This window comes from Polyodon spathula, chromosome 29 (assembly GCF_017654505.1).
Source record: "Polyodon spathula isolate WHYD16114869_AA chromosome 29, ASM1765450v1, whole genome shotgun sequence".
Lineage (NCBI taxonomy): Eukaryota > Metazoa > Chordata > Actinopteri > Acipenseriformes > Polyodontidae > Polyodon > Polyodon spathula.
The window spans coordinates 7634452-7658037 of record NC_054562.1 but is presented as its reverse complement, the minus strand read 5'-3'; the positions used below and the strand labels follow the sequence as shown (position 1 = coordinate 7658037).

Genomic DNA, 23586 nt, shown 5'->3' with positions numbered 1-23586 from the left:
TATTTAGCGTTAGGAATGTCCAATTTTAACATGTGTCCGTTTTTTCAATATGTTATCGTAACATTATTCAGCAGGTTTCAATCGACTTTATGCAGCAAAATCAATGAATTCTCTATAGAGGGTGATGCTAAGCTTGTGGCCATGGCTGTATATTATAGCCCCGTGTGATTATTCCTAGCGTGCACAGTCCCACGCTGTAAACACCAAGCTACCCGCTTCTGGGCTTTGCTTTGTGATTTACTGTAGTTTGGCCATTGAACGCTAAGGTACATTTTATAAAGGTCTGCTTCATTACCTTCTCTGCGCTTTGCTACGCTCTCGTGTGCTTTTACCGGGTAATACCGCACTAATCTTTAGCACGATTTATTAATCAAACCCTGTATCTGGACCTACGAAGCTTGAAAAGCGGGTGCGGGCCGGAGAGAAGGAGGCGAACCCAGGCGCTCAGCGGGGACGAGGTCAGATATAAATCGCTTCTTTGCCGATCACTGCAGGTATTGTTTATCGAAGGACACGTACGGTTCTAGCTATTGGATTGTCGATTCGAGCGGGCATTGGAAACGTTTAAAAAACTAGATGTTTACGTGATTTGAGCTAAGGTTGAAGTGCCCGAACCACCGCTTTGCTTAATTGATTTTGTGAGCTGGGTGATTTGGTTTGCCAGTGGTGTTTCTCAGTCCTGTCCGCTGTCCCATCCCTGATGGGTGTGTGCCCGCTGGCGCTATTGAGCTGAGCCGTGGTCGATCAGACGATGCCTGACACTGGCTGCCTCCGTCCCCTCTGAGGTGGAGCTGCCTGCCTCCGTCCCCTCTGAGGTGGAGCTGCCTGCCTCCGTCCTCTCTGAGGTGGAGCTGCCTGCCTCCGTCCTCTCTGAGGTGGAGCTGCCTGCCTCCGTCCCCTCTGAGGTGGAGCTGCCTGCCTCCGTCCCCTCTGAGGTGACGCTGCCTGCCTCCGTCCCCTCTGTGGTGACGCTGCCTGCCTCTGTCCTCTCTGAGGTGGAGCTGCCTGTCTCCGTCCCCTCTGAGGTGACGCTGCCTGCCTCCGTCCCCTCTGAGGTGATGCTGCGCTCTGATCAGAGAGCCTTTGCCTTGCAGCCTCTTACTGTTTACAACAATGCTTGATTGACGTCTTCAGCACGTCACAGAAACCCGGAGGGGAGGACAAGGGGAGACAGACAGGACAGAGGGGAGGAGACACTTCTTCACACGGAGAGCAGGGAGGGGATGGAACCTTTTGCGCAGCGATTTAATCCAGCCTAAATGATTAATTGCATTTCGAATCAATAACAGAACCAGCTAAGACTGAGCTGAAATCCAAAATTGTGCAATGGCCGCGGTGGGTCAGCTGGTTTCAGTGTCACTTGTGCGGTCTGTAGTTCCTCGGTTCAGCTACAGCACAGTCCCGTCTCCCCTCCAGCAGTGACGGGGTTAAGCGCCGCTGCCTCTGGGAGCTAATTAATAATTCAATGTCAGGAGCCTTGCATAAATTGCTCTCGTTGAGCACTGTGTGCGTTCACTGAGCATCCACTGACAGCTGAAGAGTGAAGCAGGCAACCCCAGCTGCATAGTAAACACTGCAGAGAGCAGCAGAGACCAGCCTCCCCTCTCTCTCTCATCAGCAACCTAACACAAGCCAGCCAGCCAGCCAGCCAGCCAGCCAGCCAGCCAGAGATCACTGCGGGCAGTGCTGGGGAATCCTCTCTGGTCCCAGTTTTGTTTTTCTATTGGAAAGGGGGTGAAGATGCAGAGCCAGGGTTTTGGGAAGGGGTGGCAGTGGGGGTCGTGGTGTGCCCTCTGTCTGCTCTGCCTAGCGGCCTCCGCAGGGGGAAGGAAGCCTCCCAAAGTGCCCCGCTGTCCTGTCAGCTGCTCCTGCACCAAAGATAGCGCCTTCTGCGTCGACTCCACGGCTATCCCCAGGAGCTTCCCACCGGGCATCATATCTCTGTGAGTACTGCTCTCCTCCTTCTCTCTCTCTCTCTCTCTCTCTCTCTCTCTCTCTCTCTCTCTCTCTCTCTCTCTCTCTCTCCCTCTCTCTCTGTTCAGAGCGTTGTTATTGGCAAGGATTGCCTTTGAGTCAGGACACTAACAATGCACAGTGCAGGCGTAACCCTAAGAGCAGAGCAGATGCACAGAGAGCTGTTTGTGATCCAGGGACGGGTGCCGCTTCTGCTGCTTCTCTCGTCTCACTCTCTGGAATGCCAATCCTTTTGCAAGGAATGTAAAATGAGTGCACAGTGTCATCCCCCACTTGTGCATTTGTTTAGTGTGGCAGTGTGGTGTAGTGGTTAGAGCTGAGAGACTGGGAGGGAGGGAGGCAATGTGCTGTAGTGGTTAGAGCTGAGGGACTGGGAGGGATGCAGTGTGGTGTAGTGGTTAGAGCTGAGGGACTGGGAGGGAGGCAGTGTGGTGTAGTGGTTAGAGCCGAGGGACTGGGAGGGAGGCAGTGTGCTGTAGTGGTTAGAGCTGAGGAACTGGGAGGGAGGCAGTGTGCTGTAGTGGTTAGAGCTGAGAGACTGGGAGGGAGGCAGTGTGGTGTAGTGGTTAGAGCAGAGAGACTGGGAGGGAGGCAGTGTGGTGTAGTGGTTAGAGCTGAGAGACTGGGAGGGAGGCAGTGTGGTGTAGTGGTTAGAGCTGAGAGACTGGGAGGGAGGCAGTGTGGTGTAGTGGTTAGAGCCGAGGGGCTGGGAGAGAGGCAGTGTGGCTGAATGACTAAAGGAAGCTTTGCAGTTGAACGAGGGTCTCTAATTCCCCGCTTGTGATGGTGAAGTGCGTGTCAGTGTTGGTGTTGTGTTCCCTGCAGGACTCTGGTAAACGCTGCCTTCACTGAAATCCCAGAGCGAGCCTTCTCTCATCTCCACCTGCTTCAATTCCTGTGAGTACTGACCGCCAGGCCTTCAGGTATTTAGACAGAGAAGGAAACTTGCCATGAGGAAGAAGCCATGCGCAGAATCAATCAATACGGTGAAATGAACACGCTGGCCCTGCTTGACAATGTGTTTGACTGAGAGAACTTGGAGCGATAATACAGAGATCCAGTTTTATATATCGATTGTTGTTGTTATGGTTGAACACACTGGTGGGAATTCACTGCAGTAGCACCGTGCGGTATGATTTCACAACACATTGCAATTGCTCTGGTCTGCTAATGGTTCAGCACGCTAGGCTTTCTTATATATGTGTGTGTTTATTAATATGCTTTACCATACCTCGCTGGTCTTTACAGTGTTTACCTACGCTTTACATATTTTACAAATTCTAAAAGTTTACTGTGGTATTTCAAGAACGGAATACTGCAAAAGGACTTTGCAGATTGTCCCAGGTAAAGTTGTATTTGAAAGGGTTGTATGTTGTAAGCTGATAACTGCTGAGGTGAACGGTTTGCTGGGCTTTTAGCGAGATTAGATGCAGCTTTCACCGCCCATGTGCTTTGGATGGATTCCAAATCAGGGCCCTGGATTCCAGGCAATTTCATTTATTTATAGGAGTGCTAACCAAGCTTCTCCAATCTGTTTTCTATTGGCACAAGCAATATAATTACTCGTCCCCTTTTCTTCTGTTAAAGATTTGCGGGTCCTTTTCAGCTAATGTGATTTGATGCGTCATGCAAAAAAACTGTTGCAATTGGACAAAGTTATAGAATGCAGCCGTATTTAAATCGAGTTGTATTGAAATAATCCAAAATTACCAAATGTTTCTCGGGGGGGGGGGGGCAGGCAGTGATGATACTAATTAGGAGACGAAGGCTGGGTTAGCACTTTGCGGAATGTTGATTCTGTCGTTGCTCACAAGACCAGACTCTGTGTTCCAGGCTGCTCAACTCAAACACCTTCTCCCAGATTGCAGACGATGCCTTCAACGGAGTCCCCCATCTGCAGTACCTGTGAGTCGCGTCCTTTTCCAGCATGATAGTCCTGTACAGTGAAATCATATTGTGTGCGCATGTATTAGAACCCCCTATTGCGTCTGTCGTTTTGATTTGTTGTGCATATGAAAATCAAACCACCAGAACTGGAAATTTTAACAGTTGTGGGTTGAGGCAAATACATGTGTCTTTAAGTCGAATTTTTTTAAAGTCACCACTAGGTGGTGCTGTAGTAATACTGTAGACAGAAAATACCACAACTTCACACGCAAAAGTTAACCTACCTTTAGCCTGTAACTTTGCCTTGCATTGTGTGAGTGAGACGGGGTCAGGAAACACTGCACACTCTACACTGTACTGGCTAATCCCTTCTGTTATTTAATATGTCATACTCAGCATATCTCCAGCAGTAAATAACCTATGCTTTCACCAAAGCTCAAGACTTAAGATAATGGAGCTGCAGAAGTGATCAGCGCTGTTTGCTTTTCAGATTCATCGAGAACAACGACATCCAGTCCCTGTCGAAGCGCTCCTTCCGAGGGCTGAAGTCCCTGACTCATCTGTGAGTGCTGCGCCCCATTCGTTCAGATGACAGGATTGCCTCCTCGATGCTTTTTGCTCTGGTGCTTGTGGTTATAGCTAGGGCTGTCGTCTTTTTTTAATTTTTTATTCCACCATATTTCTTTGTAGAGAATCATGAAATCCTTTACCTCAGGATCTCGAGAAAACGGAAGTCAGCAATGCAGGAGTAATCTCCTCCGCTTTCTCAAGGTCCTGAGTTGATCTCATGATCACGAGGTAACGGAATGGTTTTCTCGTGATCTCGACATAGCGTAGAAAGATGTTCTCCCGAACGAGCCACCGCAGCGAGATAGAGAATGCTGTGAGAGAGACCAGATGGAGGATGGCCAGTGAAGTCCACTCTAGCAGGGTAGGTAGGGGGCACTGTGAGGCACAGCAGATTGCTCCACCAGCTGTTTCCTAGCTGTTGTAAAAGAGAACTCAGAGCAATCTCCTTCCCTGACACAGAGTCCGAGGAGAGCTGCAGAAGGTCCTAGCCACAATTTTTATCAACTTGACTGTGTTTCTTCTAGTTTTACTTGAGTGCTTTGAAGTTCTAGATCACAGAGTACTATATCACATCATAGATTCTGAAGTTCTAGGTTGTGTTATAGATCATGGAGTTCTAGATCACAGAGCATTAGATCATGTCATATATTATGACATTCTAGATTGTGTTATAGATCATGGCGTTCTTGACCGCGTTACAGATCCTGAAGTTCTGTATTGTGTTATAGATCATGGATTTCTAGATCACAGACTATTAGATCATGTCATAGATCATGGTATTCTAGATCCTGTTATATACCCTGAAGTTCTAGATTGTGCTATATATCATGGAGTTCTAGATCATGTTACAGATCCTGTGTTTTAGATTGGGTTATAGATTCTGAAGTTCTAAATCATGTTATAGATCCTGAAGTTCTAGATCAGGCTTGCTAGTGTTAACACCCCTTCCTGTTTCCTTTCCAGATCCCTGGCGAATAACAACCTGAAACATCTTCCCAGAGACATCTTCAAACACCTGGACATACTGACCGACCTGTGAGCACCGCGCTCGCTGCAACAGCGCTTACACACAATCACAACATGAACATGCCTTTGATTTCCTTTCACTCCACCCCTGTATCAGTGTGTGGTTGGAGGTATAACTTGGCTCACACTGCCTTTTTCTCCCTGGCTGTAGATGGCTTGCAATGGGAACAGGTGAGTTTGTGCTGATGGAGTAGAGAAGGAGAAAGGAAGACTCTTATACTCTCCTAACAGCCTCCCTCTGCTCTTATACTCTCCTAACAGCCTTCCTCTGCTCGGTGCTGATGGCGCAAAAAGAAAAGGGGGCTGTTATACTCACTGAACAGCCTCCCTCTGCCCTATGGGTTGTTATCCTGGCTAAACAAGAAATAATTCAACTGAACTATGATTGCCCTCCTCAGTCTGGTTCCAAGCCAAGTGTATTGTGCCTCTGTGTCTCTCACAGGGACCTGAGAGGGAACTCTCTGAGCTGCGACTGCAAGATGAAGTGGCTGGTGGACTGGCTGGGAAAGACCAACACCTCAGTGCCGGCCATCTACTGTGCCAGTCCCCCCGAGCTCCAGGGCAGGAAGCTGGCCGACCTCAGTGCCCACGATTTCAGCTGCATCACCACGGGTAAAGGATCTGGGTCAGGGCAGGGGTTTGATTTAAGAGTTTGGGGATTGGGAATCATTTTAAATAGCTAGGACCAAAACAATGCATTATGGACATGAACTGAATCTGGTGCAGTGCCTCCCAGGGCGTGTCTGAGAGAACAGATTGGGCAAAATCATTCAGGACTTCAAGTTTAACTCAGACTGCGGTGACATTAACTTAGCTCCCCAGATTGGAACCCAGGCCTCCTGCGATGAAAGGCAGGTCTAAGGCATTGACATGAACCCGCTAGCGCCACCCAGCCCCCCAGATTAGAACCCAGGCCTGCAGAGATGAAAGGCTGGTCTAGTGAATGGTTTTCAAACAGCTGTTTGTTTTTTTTTCCACCCTGCAGAGTTCGTTGTCTACGAGACCTTCCCGTTCCACTCTGTCTCTGTGGAATCTTTTGAGTTTGCCGGAGACCTCTTCGTGGCGTTCGCCCAGCCTGGCACAGGGAACTGCAGCCTGTACGTGTGGGACCACGTGGAGATGGTCTTCAGGAAGTTCAACAACATCAGCTGTAAGAGAAGCCCTCGCTCCTCATCCCCGCGGCCAGGAGAACGGCTGATCGCCCATAGTTATGTATAGAGCTGTGCTGCATAGCAGTGTATTACATTGTCAGGTCTTTAGACACACTGCCCCCTAGTGTATAACACAGTCACGTCTTTAGAAATGTGCAGTGAATTGTGGGATTGTAGTCCACCCGCCTCTCCCTGTCTCTTGCAGCGAGCTCAGCTGTGTACTGCAAGCCTGTGGTGATTGAAGATTCTCTCTACATGGTGTTGGCTCAACTTTTCGGGGGCTCACACATCTACAGGTCAGAATGCACTTCAGTAGTAAGAAGCTTAAATGGTCGTCAGAGATTCAGAGCCCCATCCCGTCAGCGTTTACCGGTCCTCTTCCGAATCAAGTTTAGAAATACTTAAAGAATTGTAATAAATTCAATCGAAGACATTGTGAAGGACTTCAACAGCTCTGGCCAAAAGCATCGCATCACCCTAGAGAATGAACTCATTTTGCTTCACAGAGGCGAATGAAACCTGCTGATCGGTGTTATATTAACATATTGAATTGCACAGCGCTTTGGAGTTTTCCACATGTTTAACGAAAAAAATTGACATTTTGCAATCTAACATGAAATACTACTATACTACTATTATGGGTTCCGATAGGCTTTTCGATATCATCTCGTAGTTTTTTTGATGTTAAATAAAAGATCTAAATTATGTTCATTTTTTAAATGATGTCTTAATCCTACAATTCTGAGGGTGATGCAAAACTTCTGGCCGCAGCTGCAGTCAACACATTTATCCTTGACGTTTCTTTTAGTTTCTCTAAGTTGAGTGCGTTGAGTGTTTAAATAGTTATCTTAGCCAGAATCCCGCTCCTGAGTTCCTGTTGTAACTGTGTTCCTCCAGGTGGGATGGCGACACGGATAAGTTCATCAAGATCCAGGACATCGACACGGTGCGCATCCGCAAGCCCAACGCCGTGGAGGCCTTCCGCGTGGAAGGAGAGTGGTTCTTCGTGGTGGCGGACAGCTCCAAAGCCGGCTCCACCAGCATGTACCGCTGGAACAGCAACGGCTTCTACTCCCACCAGTCCCTGCACCCCTGGTACCGAGACACCCACGTCGAGTTCCTAGAGATGGAGGGCAAGCCCAGGCTCATCCTGTCTAGCAGCTCCCAGCCCCCGGTGGTCTACCAGTGGAACCGCAGCCAGAGGCAGTTCACCTTCCTCTACGAGATCCCTGGCACCAGCGACGTCCAGATGGTCAAGCACTTCGTGGTGCGGAAGGACGTCTACCTGTGCTTGACCCGCTTCATTGGGGACTCCAAGGTGCTGCGCTGGGAGGGCCAGCGCTTCGTGGAGATCCAGACCCTCCCTTCCAGGGGCTCCATGGTGGTCTACCCCTTCTCTGTTGGCCCGCGACACTACCTCGTCCTAGGCAGCGATTTCTCTTTCTCCAGGGTCTACCTCTGGGATGCCCTGACTAAGAGATTCGAACCCTTCCAGGAGCTGAACCTGAGAGCCCCCCGTGGCTTCAGTTTCGTCTCCATCGACAACAAGGACATCCTGCTGGCCTCCAGCTTCAAGGGCCACACCCTCGCTTACCAGCATCTCGTGGTGGACCTGAGCGCCTGAAGGAGGTTCAGAAACCAGACGCGCAAGGAGGTGGTCCAGGACTAGGGGGCGCTCTTGTGTTTCAGAGCAGACATGTCTGTGAGATTTCTGGTACTGCAGCAATAGCTCACTAAGATGAATCTCTTCACCTCCCTGTATTTGTAACAGAGAAATTGACGAGGCCGTAGTAAATGATCGGGGGGCAGGCTGTAATCCAGCTCATGTGTGCTCCCAATAACAGAACACGGGAAGAGGATCTTCAAATTAGAACGCAAACCCACAATATCTTTTAATGGTGGCCGGAACAGTTTACGAGAAGGATGCATGCTTACTATTTCAACAAGCTTATTATACCTTTTGATCATTCATATATATTACAGAGGAAGCAATTAAACTAGTGCAATAGTAATTGGCGATAATTCTTAGCATTTTGTGTTTTGTTTCAGTTCACCCTGTTGGCTGTGTACTACTCTAGTAGGTGCCTGACTAATAAAGACGTATTGTAACCATGTGACTGGGCTGTTGGAATGTGTTATTCACTTGAACGACATTGAGCAGTGCACACATGTATTAGAACACCTCAACATAAGTCACTTGTATCCTTTATATACCCCCATGCATGAACACCTCTGGGTGCGAGAATTTCAACAGTGAGGACTGCGGTGTGGAACGTGCCTTCGTTAACTTTATGGCTGCTCTGAAAATTACGAATTTAACTGAAGGAAAAAATAAAACAGAATACGAAAACATATATCACACTTCATAATAACTGGAAACACGGGGCTGAAGCATGGGCTTTATATTATATAAAGGAAACAGTGTTTGAGCTGAACACCAGTTTCTGAGAAGAATAACACAATGCAGCAGTGTAAACTAGCACCCCCACCCCCTCATAGTACATGAATACAGCAGTCACATTATGCGTTTTCCTTCAAATTCTTCTCCCTTTGTCTTCGCCCTTGCTTGTAAATAGAGCCCAGCAAGAATATAGCAGGGCATAGCGCTGTATTACAAAGAAAGCAAAGTAAAGCATAGGTGAGCGTTGCAAAGCACTCACAGGCATGGTAAAGCATCTTTTAAAAAAACTTAACAAGCTATGGTAAATGCATAGCACAAACATGGGAAAACTGCAAAGCTACCGCAGTAAGCTTTTATACGAGCTGGTCCAAACCAGAAAATATTGGACTCAGTAGTGCTGTCCCTGGCACAAATGTATTTTTGAGGGTAAAATGAAGAGAAAATGCCGTTCCCAGCCATTCTGCATTGTATTAAGTGGATCATATTTAGGGACCCACATGGGTCACACAATCACCATCGGCAGAACCATGAAACCTGTTCATTATACATTCCAGTTTGACCTCCTGGTTACAAGCCTGTTTCTTTAACCACTGGACCACACATCCTCCTAATAATAACATTGTAATTCTGTGTAAGCAAACATGGATTTACTAAGTGAGATGTAAATACACAGTAATGAGAGACAACAGAAAGTGTTACCAATTTTTGACCATCACTTGTAGACAACGCTCCTGTCTTGTAAACCCCTTGTCCTTTACTAGTTGCTGTATTGATGCAAATTACTCCTCTTGTGAAATGCTAGAGGAGTGGCATGCATGCTTGGTCTTGCGATAGGTTGGTGCATTGTTTCATCATTCTGAGCTCCATTGTATTCTGTATGGGTTGTCCACTCTCCCTCTCTGCTGGAGTTTCAGTGGAAGGGTGTGTGTATCTGATCTCACCATGAACCCTACAACAAAGCCACAGAAAGACCACTAACCCTGAGACACTCGCAGCACACAGCAGTGATAACACCTTTGATACGGATCTAGTCAGCAGATCCCAGTAGCTACACAAGGGCTAGGATGGGCAGCCTAGTCTCAGGACTAGCTGCCATCCTGTAGCAGCCAGGGAGGGGTGAGCTGGTAGACTGGTAAGGAAAGACTCCTTCCACCCTCCAATCCTCCACTCCATCAACAGCACCAGTATGACCATAACGTTTTATTACCGAGTCGACTTATCAATGCTGAGGGCGTTTTGCTGAGTTACAGAGAATGTTTTAGGACATTTCAAACAGCACGGGTCTGGCGAGGTCCGGGGCTGCATCCTTGAACCGAAACTGCTACAGCAGGCGGAGAGGATGCGTAAATGCGCATGCCTACTTTCCCTTGTTTGACTTGGTCTGAGTCCAAAAGCCTAACGCCGGTGTAAAGCTGTGCGTTCCGTGTTGTCCAGGAAAGAACAGCACCGCGGTCCGCAAAGTTGCATTCCGCTTTATTGGCCGTTGTGTTAGTTTGGAAAATTATCATTTACAATCGCAAGCGTTGTTTGTTTACTCGTTAAAAGTTAGAAAGGTAGTTTGTCACTTAAGTAAAAAAAGGGCCACCACCCCCTGCCGTGTAAATCACGCCCGACACGTGGTTTTATATTAATGCTGCGGTTATTTTGTATTTGTATTTATTGCATGTGCTGAAAATAATTATAAACAAAGATGCCACAAATGCATAATGACGTTTGGAACACCACAGCGGTAATTTACTTAAAATGTAACCAAATGTAATTTATTTTGTTTTAAGCAAAGTAACCATTTCTCAACCAACAACAGAAAAATCCATGTCAATTGTTTTTGGTTTTGGTTTTTTAAACAGATAATTCACATCAAAGACTCGATTTAGTCACCTTCAAACGAAGACGTTGGCATTTCTGCTGCTTGCTAATTTGTCATTCGCACCGTTGTTTCTGTGGAAGTAAAATAACGTTATACTGCTAGTAAACGGGTGCTACAAAACAAACTAAACAGATTAATGATTGGATAACATTTGCACCCTCGCTTACTTTTCAAAGCCTTCGTGAGGTGTGCTCAGGTGAGGCGTGATACGTGACCGCAGGAACGTCACTTTCCTGTCCTCTGGGCGCACCTTGTTTACCCTCTCCAGCATGCCAGGTGAGGTGAGATTTCGAGACGGGTTTAAAATTGCATTTCAATTGGATTTTTCTTAATGGCTCTTACTGTGGTGTGTGGCTTCCTGGCTGAATGATCATTTATTCTCTAAATCTGCCTTTGCCGGAGTATTATTATTATTATTAGTTTACCTGGCAGATGTTTTTATTCAAAGTGGCTTGCATGTGTTACAGGACAGTACAGGGTTACAGTGCAAAAAACTATATTTAAATACAGTGTAGTTTTCAGTAAATGCAAATGATACTATAAAAATAAAATATGACATTTTTGCATCACCTAGAATTTAGTTTTGAAGTACCTATATGAACATTTAACTTGGATCTTTTATTTAACTTCCTGTAATCAAAGAAATTACAACATGATAATGCAAAAAAAAAAACAACAAACAAACAAACAAAAAAAACGCAAGCCATAACAGTAGCACTGTAGGATTAGATTTCGAAATGTCACATCTCGCAATTGTGAGATTTTTTGTTTACTAAATTACAAAGCGGGGTGTAATTCAATAGGTTAGCATTGTTCAGCAGGTTTCAGAGTTGCAGGGTGATGCAAAACCTTTGGCCACAGCAGGCGTGAGGGTGAGGGGGGGGCAGGTCATTTTCCATGCCTCGAGCCTGCCCTTGGCTGGAGGGACCAGCCTTTCTCTCAGGAGGAGCGTATCCACCATGAGAAAGGAGAGCATGAGAGAACAATGGCGTGCAGCTGAGTGAAGGCCATTTATCTGTAGCTAGAAACTGTCCCATCAGACCGGGCTGGGGGGGGGGGGGGATTTGTAAATGAAATGCAGCTCCCTGAGGGTGACCGATCTCCCTGAATAAAAGCTTCTGTTATTGACTCCATGTACGCATGTCAAAGGTTATGGCGATGTCACTAAAACTAGCTTATGCATCTGGTGTGTAGAAACTTTTCTGGGACCTGGGCCCTTAAAACTGCTGTTGTTTTTGCTTTTAAGCTGCAGCACCCTACACCCAAGACCCTCCCCCCTCTCATATCAACCAGTCCCACTGTGAGCTGGACTCCGGCTCCCGCCGTGCATGCAGCATAAGGAGGTTATGCATTTTATGTGCAAGGGAACTGCTATATAGTTGCATTCTATCTCATAAGGTATTACAAATCTCTCTCTCCTTTGTCTGTTTTGACAATGTTCCAAGCTTTTCAGTTCCAGCATTTTGATTTCATGTGCACAAGAACTGGAATGCATATGGAATGAAAACTCATTGTGATATGACAGCTCCTTCTACCAAAAATAAATAATTATGAATGCAAAAATGACACAGAAATCACAAAGCCTTACTGATAAAAGAAAAAAAAAACAGGATTGGTAAAAGAGTTTTGAGTGCAGTAGAGGCGTGCAGAGATCCACTAATAAAGTATTTGTACACATTACACCTTGTGGAGTGTTATGGGATTTATGACCCCAGAAAATCCCCCCCCCCCCTGCTGGTTTCCCATGCAGCTCTGGCGATGAATAGCATTCCTGTTCAAGGCAAGGTGCGATTTAGGGACCCTGTTTGTCCGACAGCCCCCCTTCAGATGATAATGAGCTGCTGCACCTACCGTTGGGCGGCTTGCTTGAGACTCATAAGGTTTCCAATTTTTCCTGGGATCAAAAGTGAAGGAGCTACTTGAGTCCCAAACCTAGGATTAACCCAAATGCTAATTTAATTGCAACTTTCTGTTAACTTAAAACGGGTTTCTCGTGTTCAGGTGGAACCAGCAGCTGACCTCGTCTGAGGTTTGGCTTGTTTAGTTTTCATCTTCTAGGTGCAGCTTCAAGGCGCACATGATTCAGAAGCCCTCCCCGCCTTGCTTTTAACACAGATTCAATGATCTTGTTTAAAATGCTGTGTTGAAGGTGGTCAGCTAATGCTTAATTGGCTCACTGGCCGGCCTTCAAACCAGATAAGAAACAAGTGCCGTTTTCACTTCAGTAAAGAGCGCATTATAGAAAGCTCTTGAGTGACTATATTCTGGCTTTCTTTAGATTGTGTGTTTAAACGCAGAGTAAACTGTGTTCTGTGTGCGTGCATGTGTGATATATATATATATAATTAAGGAATTTTGTTTCAACCAATCTCTACTTAATTGAACCAGTTATGGGCTTAATTAGTCAAGATTAACAGGTGTTCCAGATCTTCAGCCAGGGATGATGTAAAGACACTTATAAACCCTACTGAATAGGGCCCTCCAGGACCAGGGTTGGAGACTCCAGTTCTAAACAAAGCCGTTTGGGGTTTTAGACTCCATACCGACTTTCTCCAATCTTTTGATTTTATTTTCCAACAATTATTACAGCATTTAATCTCTACTGCGTGGTCGGTAACACCCCCTAACAGCCGATAAGTTGCACTGTATTTTAATTTACTACCATAAAGCAAAGCCAGCGTGAATGTTTATCTTCAATGCCTGCGGGAAGCCGTGGAAATGTTATTATCCTGTGTGCTCGAGTTTTACGCCGATAATTACCTGGCCGAATGTTTGCGCGTCGCAATTTTGTGTTAATTTCCTTTTGCTTTATTTCGCATGGTTTTGATTACGTGTAAATTAAGTCGGGCGAGTTATCTGCTGATCTCCGCGCACGACTGTCAATAAATGAAGTCATTCTAGTGCCACAATCGCTGCCTTATCTCGCCAGCACGGAAAAAGGTAATTATTGTCCACTATCCCGCAACAGATCGCACCCCTCCCGGCGACCCCTGCACAGTGCCATCCCAAATATACTCCGCAAATCCCTCAGGACTCGCATTCCAGCAGACTGAGAACGGGACAGCAGTGTCCTGCTCTGCTAATTTAAGAGCGTGGAAACGTATTTGAACGAGCCTGAAGCATTGTCCGCCCCATCATTTTACACCGCTTATGCAGAAGACGCTAGGTACAAGTACGGGATTGTTTTGGCGACTCTCGCGTAAAGTTGCAATAATTTATGTTACATTTTGAGAGATCTAAGTAAATTCTGCAAATTGTATCATTTATCTGGGAAGAGGAGCGATTTTAAAGGAGCGGATTTCGATTTTGTGTTTATTTGGAGTGGTGGGACGCACGCAGAGGAGCCTCGCTATGTGGTTAAAACGCTGGAAAGGTAGGTTCGATTTTTTTTGTTCTCTCGTTATGGAAAGACAGACGGCATCTGTGTCATTTGTTGAATTCCGGTTCTAATAAAATTCAAACTATTGGTAATTCACAGGGGTTAGTGTGCAGATGGATTCCTGCGTGACTAGCCGGTCACGTCCTTGAGTTTCAGCAACTTAATCAAATCAAGGATTTCCTCATTCTTGAGAAAACGGGGATGGGAAAGGTGACTGGGTAGAAGTAGTATTCTCAACTATTTTCATAGTGTTTGAAGTATTAAATTAGTGTTATGACTATTCAAAATTGAAATTCATTTTTTGAATATTCTTTTTATTTTAAATGAGCTGCAAAAAACACTGATCAATTCTGAAAGAAAATATATATATAAAAGACTGCATTCCTGCCCGTAGCTGAATTAATATTGAGTTCACTGACTGGTGCTGTATTTGATCCAGCTGGACAGCGGTGGAAATCTGGGATTGTTTTTAAAGTGTAATCCGCTGCAGATAAGAGCTCATTTTTAACAATAGCCCTTGCTGGATTACATGAGGTGTGAGACACTTTGAATGTGCATTTGGTTTTATGTGCTGGTGGCTTGCTTGAAATACCCAGGCGTTCGCTCTAATCCCGATCGCTGAGGTGGTCTCTCTCCAAAGCAGAATTCTCCCAGGCTCTTAGTGTCTGGGGGATGGGGGGCTCTTTCAGGGACTGGATATTTAGGGTGATCTGTGAGTTAGCTGGGAGAGAGAACAGGTTTGTTTGTTTGGCTGTTTAGCTGCAGGAACATTACTGGTTACTGTTTGAGGGCCTGTTAAGTTCTGAATTCAAGCAACGCCCGCTGCAAAGCATTATCAGTTACAAGAACTACAGGTAACGTGCAACATGCTTGGCGCTTTTTTTTTAAATAACCATCAATTTGAATAATTTTCCAAAACAGCCAAATGCCTTTAAAAAAACCTAAATAAATACAAATAAATGATACATTTAGAGCTTCTGATAATATACTGAACAGCAACTACAATAACTTTTCAAACTATTACATTAGTCAGATGACATCAGCCTCTGAATGATGCAGTGGTAAAAGCATGAAAAGAATCCATTGGACATTTTAAACACGTAACGGATGGTTGATTTTCAGCAACAACAAAGTCTTTACAAAAACCAGCCCTGTTGCTTGGTGTCCATCTTGTTCCTGTTAAAAAACAGGACTGCCCAGCCTTCCTGTAAACCTGCTCGCTGCTTTCTCGGATTCTAACTGATCATTAGAGTAGGTATGAGGTATGCTGAGTTATCGACGAATCACTTGAACACTTACTCAATTGCATACGAATCTGTAAAGAATTGCTGGTATGAATGATTGATGACTGAGGGCAATGGCATGTGCACTGTGGCTGGAAGCTCAAAGGCTTGGAATGTGTGTGTTTGGATACATTTCAGAGTGGAATCTACCAGAGGCTGTGGATTCTGAAGGCTGAGGGGACAGGAAGCCACTTTGTGGCTTGAAACTTGGTTTCAGATCAGTGCACCGCACACCAGGGGAGACTTGGGGTTTGAAGCAGTAAAGTTGTCTCAAACTAGGTCTCCTGGAATTAGGTTTCAAGCCTCTGTTCCTGAAAAAGTGGCTTTGTGTTCCCTTGGCTTTTAGTGCAGTAATAATAATAATAATAATAATATTAATAATTATTAATCCCTGGAAAAATAAAACTGCATATGGTGTGTGTGTGTTGGTATGTATATATTTCTGGATGTATAGTAATTGTTTGGAATGACGCTATTGTTATTTTATTGATTCTGGTTTGCTTCACTCTCTCTTTGTATTGGTGCTGCACTGTTGAGATGTTTGTGTGCTGGCCCTGCAAGCACAAAGTGAGTAAACAAAGTTAAACAGTTTGCTCGGTGAAACCTAATGATAGCGAGGGCTCAATAAAAGCCAGGTTTGGACTTTAGAACCCAACCCGTTCCTTCCTAGTGAAGTGGCTACTTTTGACTTCTTTGTAGTCTTCTATGGGTTCCAAATTCCAAAATGACCACATGTTAACCACAGTAGCGTGAGCGAATGATTACAAAACAGCCAGAAACTTTAGGAGATAGTGAGAAGCAGGTAAGGTTAACACCAATCATCTGTTGAAGAACTAGTTCTGAGATTGGTGGGCAACTTCAGGTCAAAACCGATTTCATGATGAAAAAATGCCTTTGTTTTAGTAGAGACAGCCTTGGCTGTAATGCCCTGGGCGTCTACCAGAAACATCCCATTAGCAGCTCTCCTGCAGTGCATTGTGGCTTATCACTCTTATCTCATTTGAAGTGGATGTGGCTGGTTGGTTGGTTAATGAATCTGGAAACTAACCTTTTGAGAGATAGCTGAGCCTCCTAGCCCTAAAATAGTTCCCCGGTGACAGCCTCTTGATTTGTGGGCGTGTTCCCTTCAGGCTTTATAACCCTTCCTTGACGACACATTCCTGTAGTTTCCGTGCAACGCAGGTGCACTGTGTCAGTGTGTAAGAGCCAGGTCTCCTAGCGGTGTCTTCAATTCCCTTCCTTTTACTGCCCACAGAAAGACAGTCCCCAGGCAGCTCCGTCGTTCTCACCAAGATGAACCTGTACCGGAGCTTTGGAGCCCTCTCGGATTCCTGGGAGCAGGAGTTTTCCTTTCCGGATCGTAGAGAACAGGGAAGCCCTGATTTCAGGAGGCGGGTGATCCGATTGAAAGGCACAGTCTCTGGCAGCAAGCCGGTGGGGATCCTCAAATCCGAGTCTGAAGATTCGGGAATGGAGCTGGCGAGCAGTGATAATTCCCCTTCCACACCTTTGGGGTCTGTGCACAGCTTGTCCATGGGCAGCTCGGAGAGCTCCCTGGCTCCCAGCGTGTCTGACCTGAGACTGGGGACTGAGAGAGAGGATTCTTCCCCTGCGCTGTCCCGGCGATCCAACAGCGAGCTCCTGGAGACTGGGAAGACCCTGCCAAGGAGCTGGTCCACCAGCAGGAAGCTGGAGCAGTTGCTTCTCAGGACAGAGTCGAGGTGGGAAGCCTCTCCAGCACCCTCATCAAGAGGGGCCTCTGAGCTGGAGGCAGAAGCCGTGGATACAGACAGCATTCAGACAGCTGCCTTCGACGAGCAGGAGAAAAGAGCGTCTAGAAGATCAGGGAAGAGGCTCATCCTAACGAGGTCCCAGAGCTGCGAGACTCTGGACGACAGCTTTGACGCGTGTTGGGGAGGAGGAGATGTGGTAAGGGTTTTATTTCATTTTCTTCATTGAACTCTGCAGAAAACTGCATTGTTTGGGTTAGGCTTGTTATATGGCATCACAATACATACTGTGACACTAAAACATCTTCAGGTAGTTTTGTACAGTAGATTCCTCATTTTGGTGTTACTGTGTCCTACCATTTATTTACCCATTATCAACTCCTAAAACATACCTTCTAAAAAGCTTGACACATTATCCAATTGACACATGTGCTTAATTTTATTTATATAATAAAAAAGCAGTAAGATTTATATTGCTGTCCCAACAGTTCAGGTGTATATTATAGACTGCCTCAATACTTGCACTGAGGTAAACTGAGGATCATTCAGACACACTAAATGGGTGCCTTTTTAAACACACTGGTGTTGGATTTCCATTAACTTTTAAAAGCTAATATCTTAATCAATATTAATAAAACGAGCCAAGGTCATTCGTCCTGTCTAAGCTCATCCAGTTCCTAGTAGCTGATTGATGTCAGAACTTTGTCAAGCCAGGTCTTGCAGGATCCAAGCGATTCTGCCTCAACAACATGACAAGATAGCCCATTCCCTACCCTCACCCCTCGATTCAAGAAGCAAGCATACAGTTTTTATATGTGCACTGAAAAATCTCCCAGTGCTTTACAAAACAAGTTCACGGCAAACAGACAGCAGAAGTCATGTCGTGGAATGTGCCACGTGTATACAGAAAGCCCCCCAGGGTTGGGTGTTTTGTAATTGTAGTCATTGAGAGAGAAGGGTTAACACAGAATTCTATTCAGGACCCCCTCCAATCCCACCCCCGACACGCAAAACCTGCTCTTCCAGGTAGATGTCAGGTCTGGAACGTAAGAAATGGATATCGCAGGATTAGCACAGAGCTCCAGGGGTGAGGGATTAGTGAAACCAGCACAGAAAAGCAGAGCTGCAGTGAGGGGAGGGGAAGGGAGGAGCGTGGCTTTCTCAATCTTCAAACAGTGAGATGTTCTCTCGGCTGCAGCTCTTCGTTGCTGGAGGTAGTGAGCTGCATTGTCGGCATGCCTGGGTGACTGTGGAGTCAGGTTTCTGTTAGGGCACGCAGTGATGTTATTTGAAATTATTTTTACCAAGTTATATATTAGTTTGTGGTGTCTTAGTGGTTCTTTTTATTTGTACATTGTAACTGTTTTTAGCTACATTGCGATTTGTCTTATTTTTAGTTTCCAGGACCCCCTTGTAAATGAGGCCTCCATCCCAATGAGGCCTCCATCCCAATGGGCGAGTCTCCTGGTTAAATCCGTAATAATCTTGGTATTCATTTTCCAGGTGGATGGAGCAAGGGGGGGCACGGTCCCACTTGGCTCCAGCCAGGGTTTGGGTTACCTGGAGCAGGTGTGCAGGATGCTGGAGCAGGTAGCCCGGCTGCAAAAGACCAACCAGCTTCTCCAGAGACAGAAGGAGGCTGCTGAGCACCGGCTCCGGGGTAAAGCCACTGATGAGGAGCTGTTTTATGGGCACTGTTTGTGCGGGGCGGCCGAGGAGTTCCTGAAACCTGACTGGGAGGAGACCCGACAGAGTCACATGGATCTGGCCGGCCAATGCCAGAATCGTGACTCTTATCTCCCCACCCACTACAGGAGGAGGTCACGCTCGGATACACAGGCGTTTCTGAACTTCAAGTCCCTCGGTAAGAAAATCCGTCCCGATCTGTCTGCATCTTGACAATTCCCTAAAAGCTGGCCCATCCACTCCTGGTCTTTGTTCCCACCCACTTCTCAGTTGTTTAACTGAAAACCTTCATCCAGACCCTGAAGTAGTTGATTCTGTCATTTTACCTGTTAAACCTGGAGTGGAATAGCCCTCAGGACTGGGATTGGACACCCCTGCACTAGACAGTAAAGTTCCCTTCTTATAAAGCTTAGCTATATAGTTTAATGTAGTTGGCCCTGTATATTCTGGTAGAGCTTGTTTTATATATGTAGTGACAGATTAGCTCTTCTCTGTACTTTTTAGCCCACTCAAAGGCTTACAAGAAGACCACATTTCTCGACCAAAAATGTGTTGGAAAAAGGCACCTGATTGGGCAGTGTTTGGAGAGACCCAGGACTGGCAGGCAGGGGGTTAGGTCAGGATTGAGGCTGTCTCTCTCTTGCAGAGGTGTGAAGGGAAGCCTCACTGTATCCAGTACCATTGACCCATGTGTGATAAAACCACAAGAAGCCAACTGGGTTTGTTCAGTAACTGGGTCTGGTGTTTGGTGAACAGCCCTTGCATTGGCTTATAAAATATTCACGGCTGTTTCTTGTTTCCTCAGGGGAATCTGATTTACCTTCACCCCATTTCATCAGCACTGGAAACCTGCTGGAGACCTTACCGGAGACCCAAAGACCCCTCCCCCCGGTCAGGGTAAGAACACATTCTCTCTGCAGGGTATACAGCACTGTGCACCTTTATCAGAACACCTTGCCTGTCATTTAGATCTGTTCTAGACAGCTATGGCCAAAAGTTTTGCATCCCCCTATACAGTTAACTCATTTGACTTTATGAAGTCGAATGAAACCTGTTGATCAATGTCACATTAACATATTGAAGTACAGAGCGCTTTTGTAGTTTTACAGATACTTAATGAAAAACTGACAATTTAAAAAATGTGACATCTTAAAATCTACCATGAAATATGGTACTACTATTATGGCTTCCAGTAGACTAGGCTTCTGGAATATGATTTTGTAGTTTCTTGGAAATAAAATATATGAATTATGTTTGTATAGTTGTTTCAGGTGATGCTAAATGTTTGGCTATAACTGTACCTCTCTGCATGAAAACCTCTGGATGTGAGAATTTCAATTTCTGCTCAGTAATCAGTGATATAGAAGCAATAGGCACTGGTGTGTGAAAATGTTAGACCACTTTATGCTTTAATTAGGCATCTCAAATAACTTAAAGGCTTGTGCATTTTACCATTTGTGGCTGTGTGTTCCGTTTCTATTAACAGCATGTGTGGCCTAGTCATCAATTAAATGAGACAATCATTAATTTGCCTAGTTTGACAATTTTCTGAGATGTTCAGTTCCGATGGTTGGATGTCATATGTACGGCAAATCAAAGCTGCAGAAGGAACAGGGGGGCGTTCTAATAAATATGTTAAGAATCTGCTCTGTGTTGAGTGTTGACCCGTCCGTGCTGTGTTTCACAGGCAGAGCGCTCACACTGGGGGAAGATAAAGCACCTTGTAAAATTTCTGCAAATAAGACCAGAGAAATCCGAGACCAGGGGCTCCTCCACGCACCTGCACAGGTAAGAACCGACCTGGTGAACCAGGAAAGCAAGCACAACTTGTATTGGAAATGCAGCAAACTTACCTAGGGAAAGCACCCCAACTGAAATAGAGTTGAATATTGAATATACACACGTGCTTTCGTTGCTCTGTACGAATGTATTCATGCGTTTTTATTTTATTTTGTAGTCAAGAAGCACGAAGTACAGAAGCCGCCAGTCCTAAGCAGAGGTTTGTCCCATTGTTTAAGAAGAGGGGGAAGAACCAGAGTGTGTGTTAGCAGGAGGATGCACCCGCCCTTCGAGACTCGGACTTTGCAGGCAGCCGTGCCCGTCCTGGCTTGTGTTGGAGAGGGAGCTTGCACTGTAATGAGCAGCAGGATTGGCGACTGGTTAGAGCTGGAATCGCACGTGGCTTTGAGACATCGTGCTGCGCAAATGAAATGACCCAATTGAAACAGACCCAACATCTCCTCTCTTTCAGAGAGATATTGAAGATTTACTTTTTTTATATTTGCCAGTCATGGAGGTAATCTAGCCAGGTCTAATGCATTTTTTTTCAGTCCATAGTGCACAAAGAACTTCTTGCATCTCCTCTGAAGGACCTCATCTCCTCCATGTGTGGTTGAGGTGTCCCCTGAACTCGGCCCCTCCACGCACTGCAGTATCTGTCTTGAACAGGCTCTCTGAGGGGTACTGACTGAGTTGGGGTTCTGGATAACAAGCGCAGAAGCTATTGTGTGTTTTTTTTGTTTTGTTTTCTTCTCCTAAGACTTGGAGTATTCTGCGTAATTTTCTGCCACCAACTCTACTTGATTTTGATGCCGTGAGAAAGCATCCTGTAAGCCTGTGAATATAAAACATAATGAAGGAGTTCTGTGAAACAGTTCACTATAAAAAGGGCTCTGAGGAAACTCTTTTTATATTGCAAGTGTCTTGCCTCATACTGCATCGGTTTTGTTCAGCAGCTTTTAATTAATTTTTTTTTAAAGATCTTTATTTAATCAGCATGACCTTATGAAGAAAGGTCCTGCATTGCTATAAATTTATAATGAAACGAACAGGTAAACTGAAATACCTCAATTAGCAAAGGGCTACATGCAAACTCATAAGAAAATATATATTTTAGTATTCAGCAACAAATATATCTGTTTAGCCCTGCTGAATATATAGGCTGCTCCATAGTCTAGAGAGACTATACCTTTTTTTCATGAAAACTGTTCTAGATTGCAGCAAAAAAACAGCCAGTTAAATATTATACTCCTGACTTTTGTGAAGAAAGCCCAAGGAGAACACGCGTTCTTCATGTATATCCATTATATACAGGATACAGCTTGCTCACGATGCTGCGCTCCAGGAGTCCACAATCGCTATTTATTTCACCTCGTTGACTCTGCCCGAGATGCTAATGAATTATATTTATACACACTTTGTATTGAAATGTTTTACTGCAGCTTTGTATATCGTTTTAAGATGTACATGTATTCTTCCTTAAGTATCTGGCTGTTTTGTAAAGCCTATCATGTGATGTCTTTATGTAACGTAATGTATCCCTGCCCATATACTGTAATGGGTGGAAGCCGCATTGCATGGCAATAAATATCAATTTTTGTTCTAAATGTTCTATATCTTTATTTGTCTAAAATTGCTCAAGTTAGTGTAAAGGGTTAAAAGTGAAAGGGGTTAAACAAACTGTTTCAGTGAAACTTTGAAAGACCTGGCATTTATTTTTAAATACGGATGCCACAGATGTGAGCAGTTCTTTAAATTTTGCATAAAACTGTCCATGAATATTTTATATAATAATATTCAAGTTGTATTTGGGTCTCCTCCCCTGAGCTCTCTTCTACAGACTTCACAAATGTAGACGTGAGCCACAGTTTATTTATAAGGCAAGCTATGAGAGACGGTCTTTCCTCAGGTAGATTACAGAACTCGTCTTCCATTTAAAGAGGATCAGTCGGGTTTAGTAGACTCTAAAGATATCTTAAAGACCAGGATGAAAGCTCATTCTCTGTATGTTGCATGAATTCCCCCAAAAAGAAAACAAAATTGGACCCATATTATTTTGTTGTTGTGAGTTACCAAGGCAACTGGAGGAAAATTTAAACATAAACAACTTGACAATACAACTTTATGAAAGAATAGCCAGTTTTTTTTTTTTTTTTTTTTTTTTTTCCAGAAAGGTCAAACCAAGTAAACAAATATTTAATTATGTAGGCCTCAATTTACAAAGCTTTTCCTTGCGAGTTATTGAGAGAATGCTTTTGTTAGAAATGTCACAAATGGGTTTGATAGACTGTTGCTAAGGAACGGAATTTTATTAAGTGTGAGAATTTGAGAATTGAGTTATGCTGTCTATAGAATGTAGCTGTGATTCCACTGCGCTGTTCCAGTGACAGCCCTTCCCTCCCTCTGCATTCAGGTCTCTGTGAGGATAATGGTTTGTAAAGCACTGCTCTGTTCCAGTGACTTACCTCCCACTGCATTCAGGTCTCTGTGTGGATAACGGTTTATAAAGCACTGCGCTCAAAATCAAATGTCTTTTCAAAAAGCTGAGTTAAAGGCCCATTGTTCTTGCCACAAGCCATCCGTTTGTAAAAAGGTTAAACCTGGTTTTTCTTTTAATTGAATTGCAATGGGTTTAAATTGAGCAGAAAGCTGGTTACAACTTTGTACGCCCCCCTCTCCCCCTGCGTTTAACGCATTTTATTTTTGTTTGATTTGCTCCCACTGGGACCGTTTGCAGTTCTGGCTTAGCCAGTACAAGCAGCTTTAGCAAGCAATGGGGGATGTTAGCACAATAAAAGCACCTGCTTGGCTTTGCGAACAAAGGGTGCACAGCAGTGAAGAGTTCTGTAATCA

At 45.0% G+C, this 23586-nt stretch overlaps 2 protein-coding genes across 2 annotated transcripts; both read left to right on the top strand.

Annotated features, from left to right (window-relative positions):
* The first annotated feature begins 1185 nt into the window (after positions 1-1185).
* On the top strand, positions 1186-8716 carry LOC121302214 (leucine-rich repeat LGI family member 3-like). The gene is made up of 9 exons (XM_041232042.1): positions 1186-1943; positions 2800-2871; positions 3808-3879; positions 4352-4423; positions 5395-5466; positions 5900-6069; positions 6443-6607; positions 6814-6904; positions 7506-8716. Exons 1-9 carry the CDS (start codon positions 1741-1743, stop codon positions 8230-8232), a joined length of 1644 nt encoding a protein of 547 aa, XP_041087976.1. The 5' UTR covers positions 1186-1740; the 3' UTR covers positions 8233-8716.
* A 7974-nt stretch (positions 8717-16690) lies between these two features.
* Positions 16691-22340, top strand: LOC121302194. The gene is made up of 5 exons (XM_041232010.1): positions 16691-17467; positions 18772-19132; positions 19760-19851; positions 20642-20742; positions 20912-22340. Exons 1-5 carry the CDS (start codon positions 16832-16834, stop codon positions 21000-21002), a joined length of 1281 nt encoding a protein of 426 aa, XP_041087944.1. The 5' UTR covers positions 16691-16831; the 3' UTR covers positions 21003-22340.
* The last annotated feature ends 1246 nt before the right edge of the window (positions 22341-23586 follow it).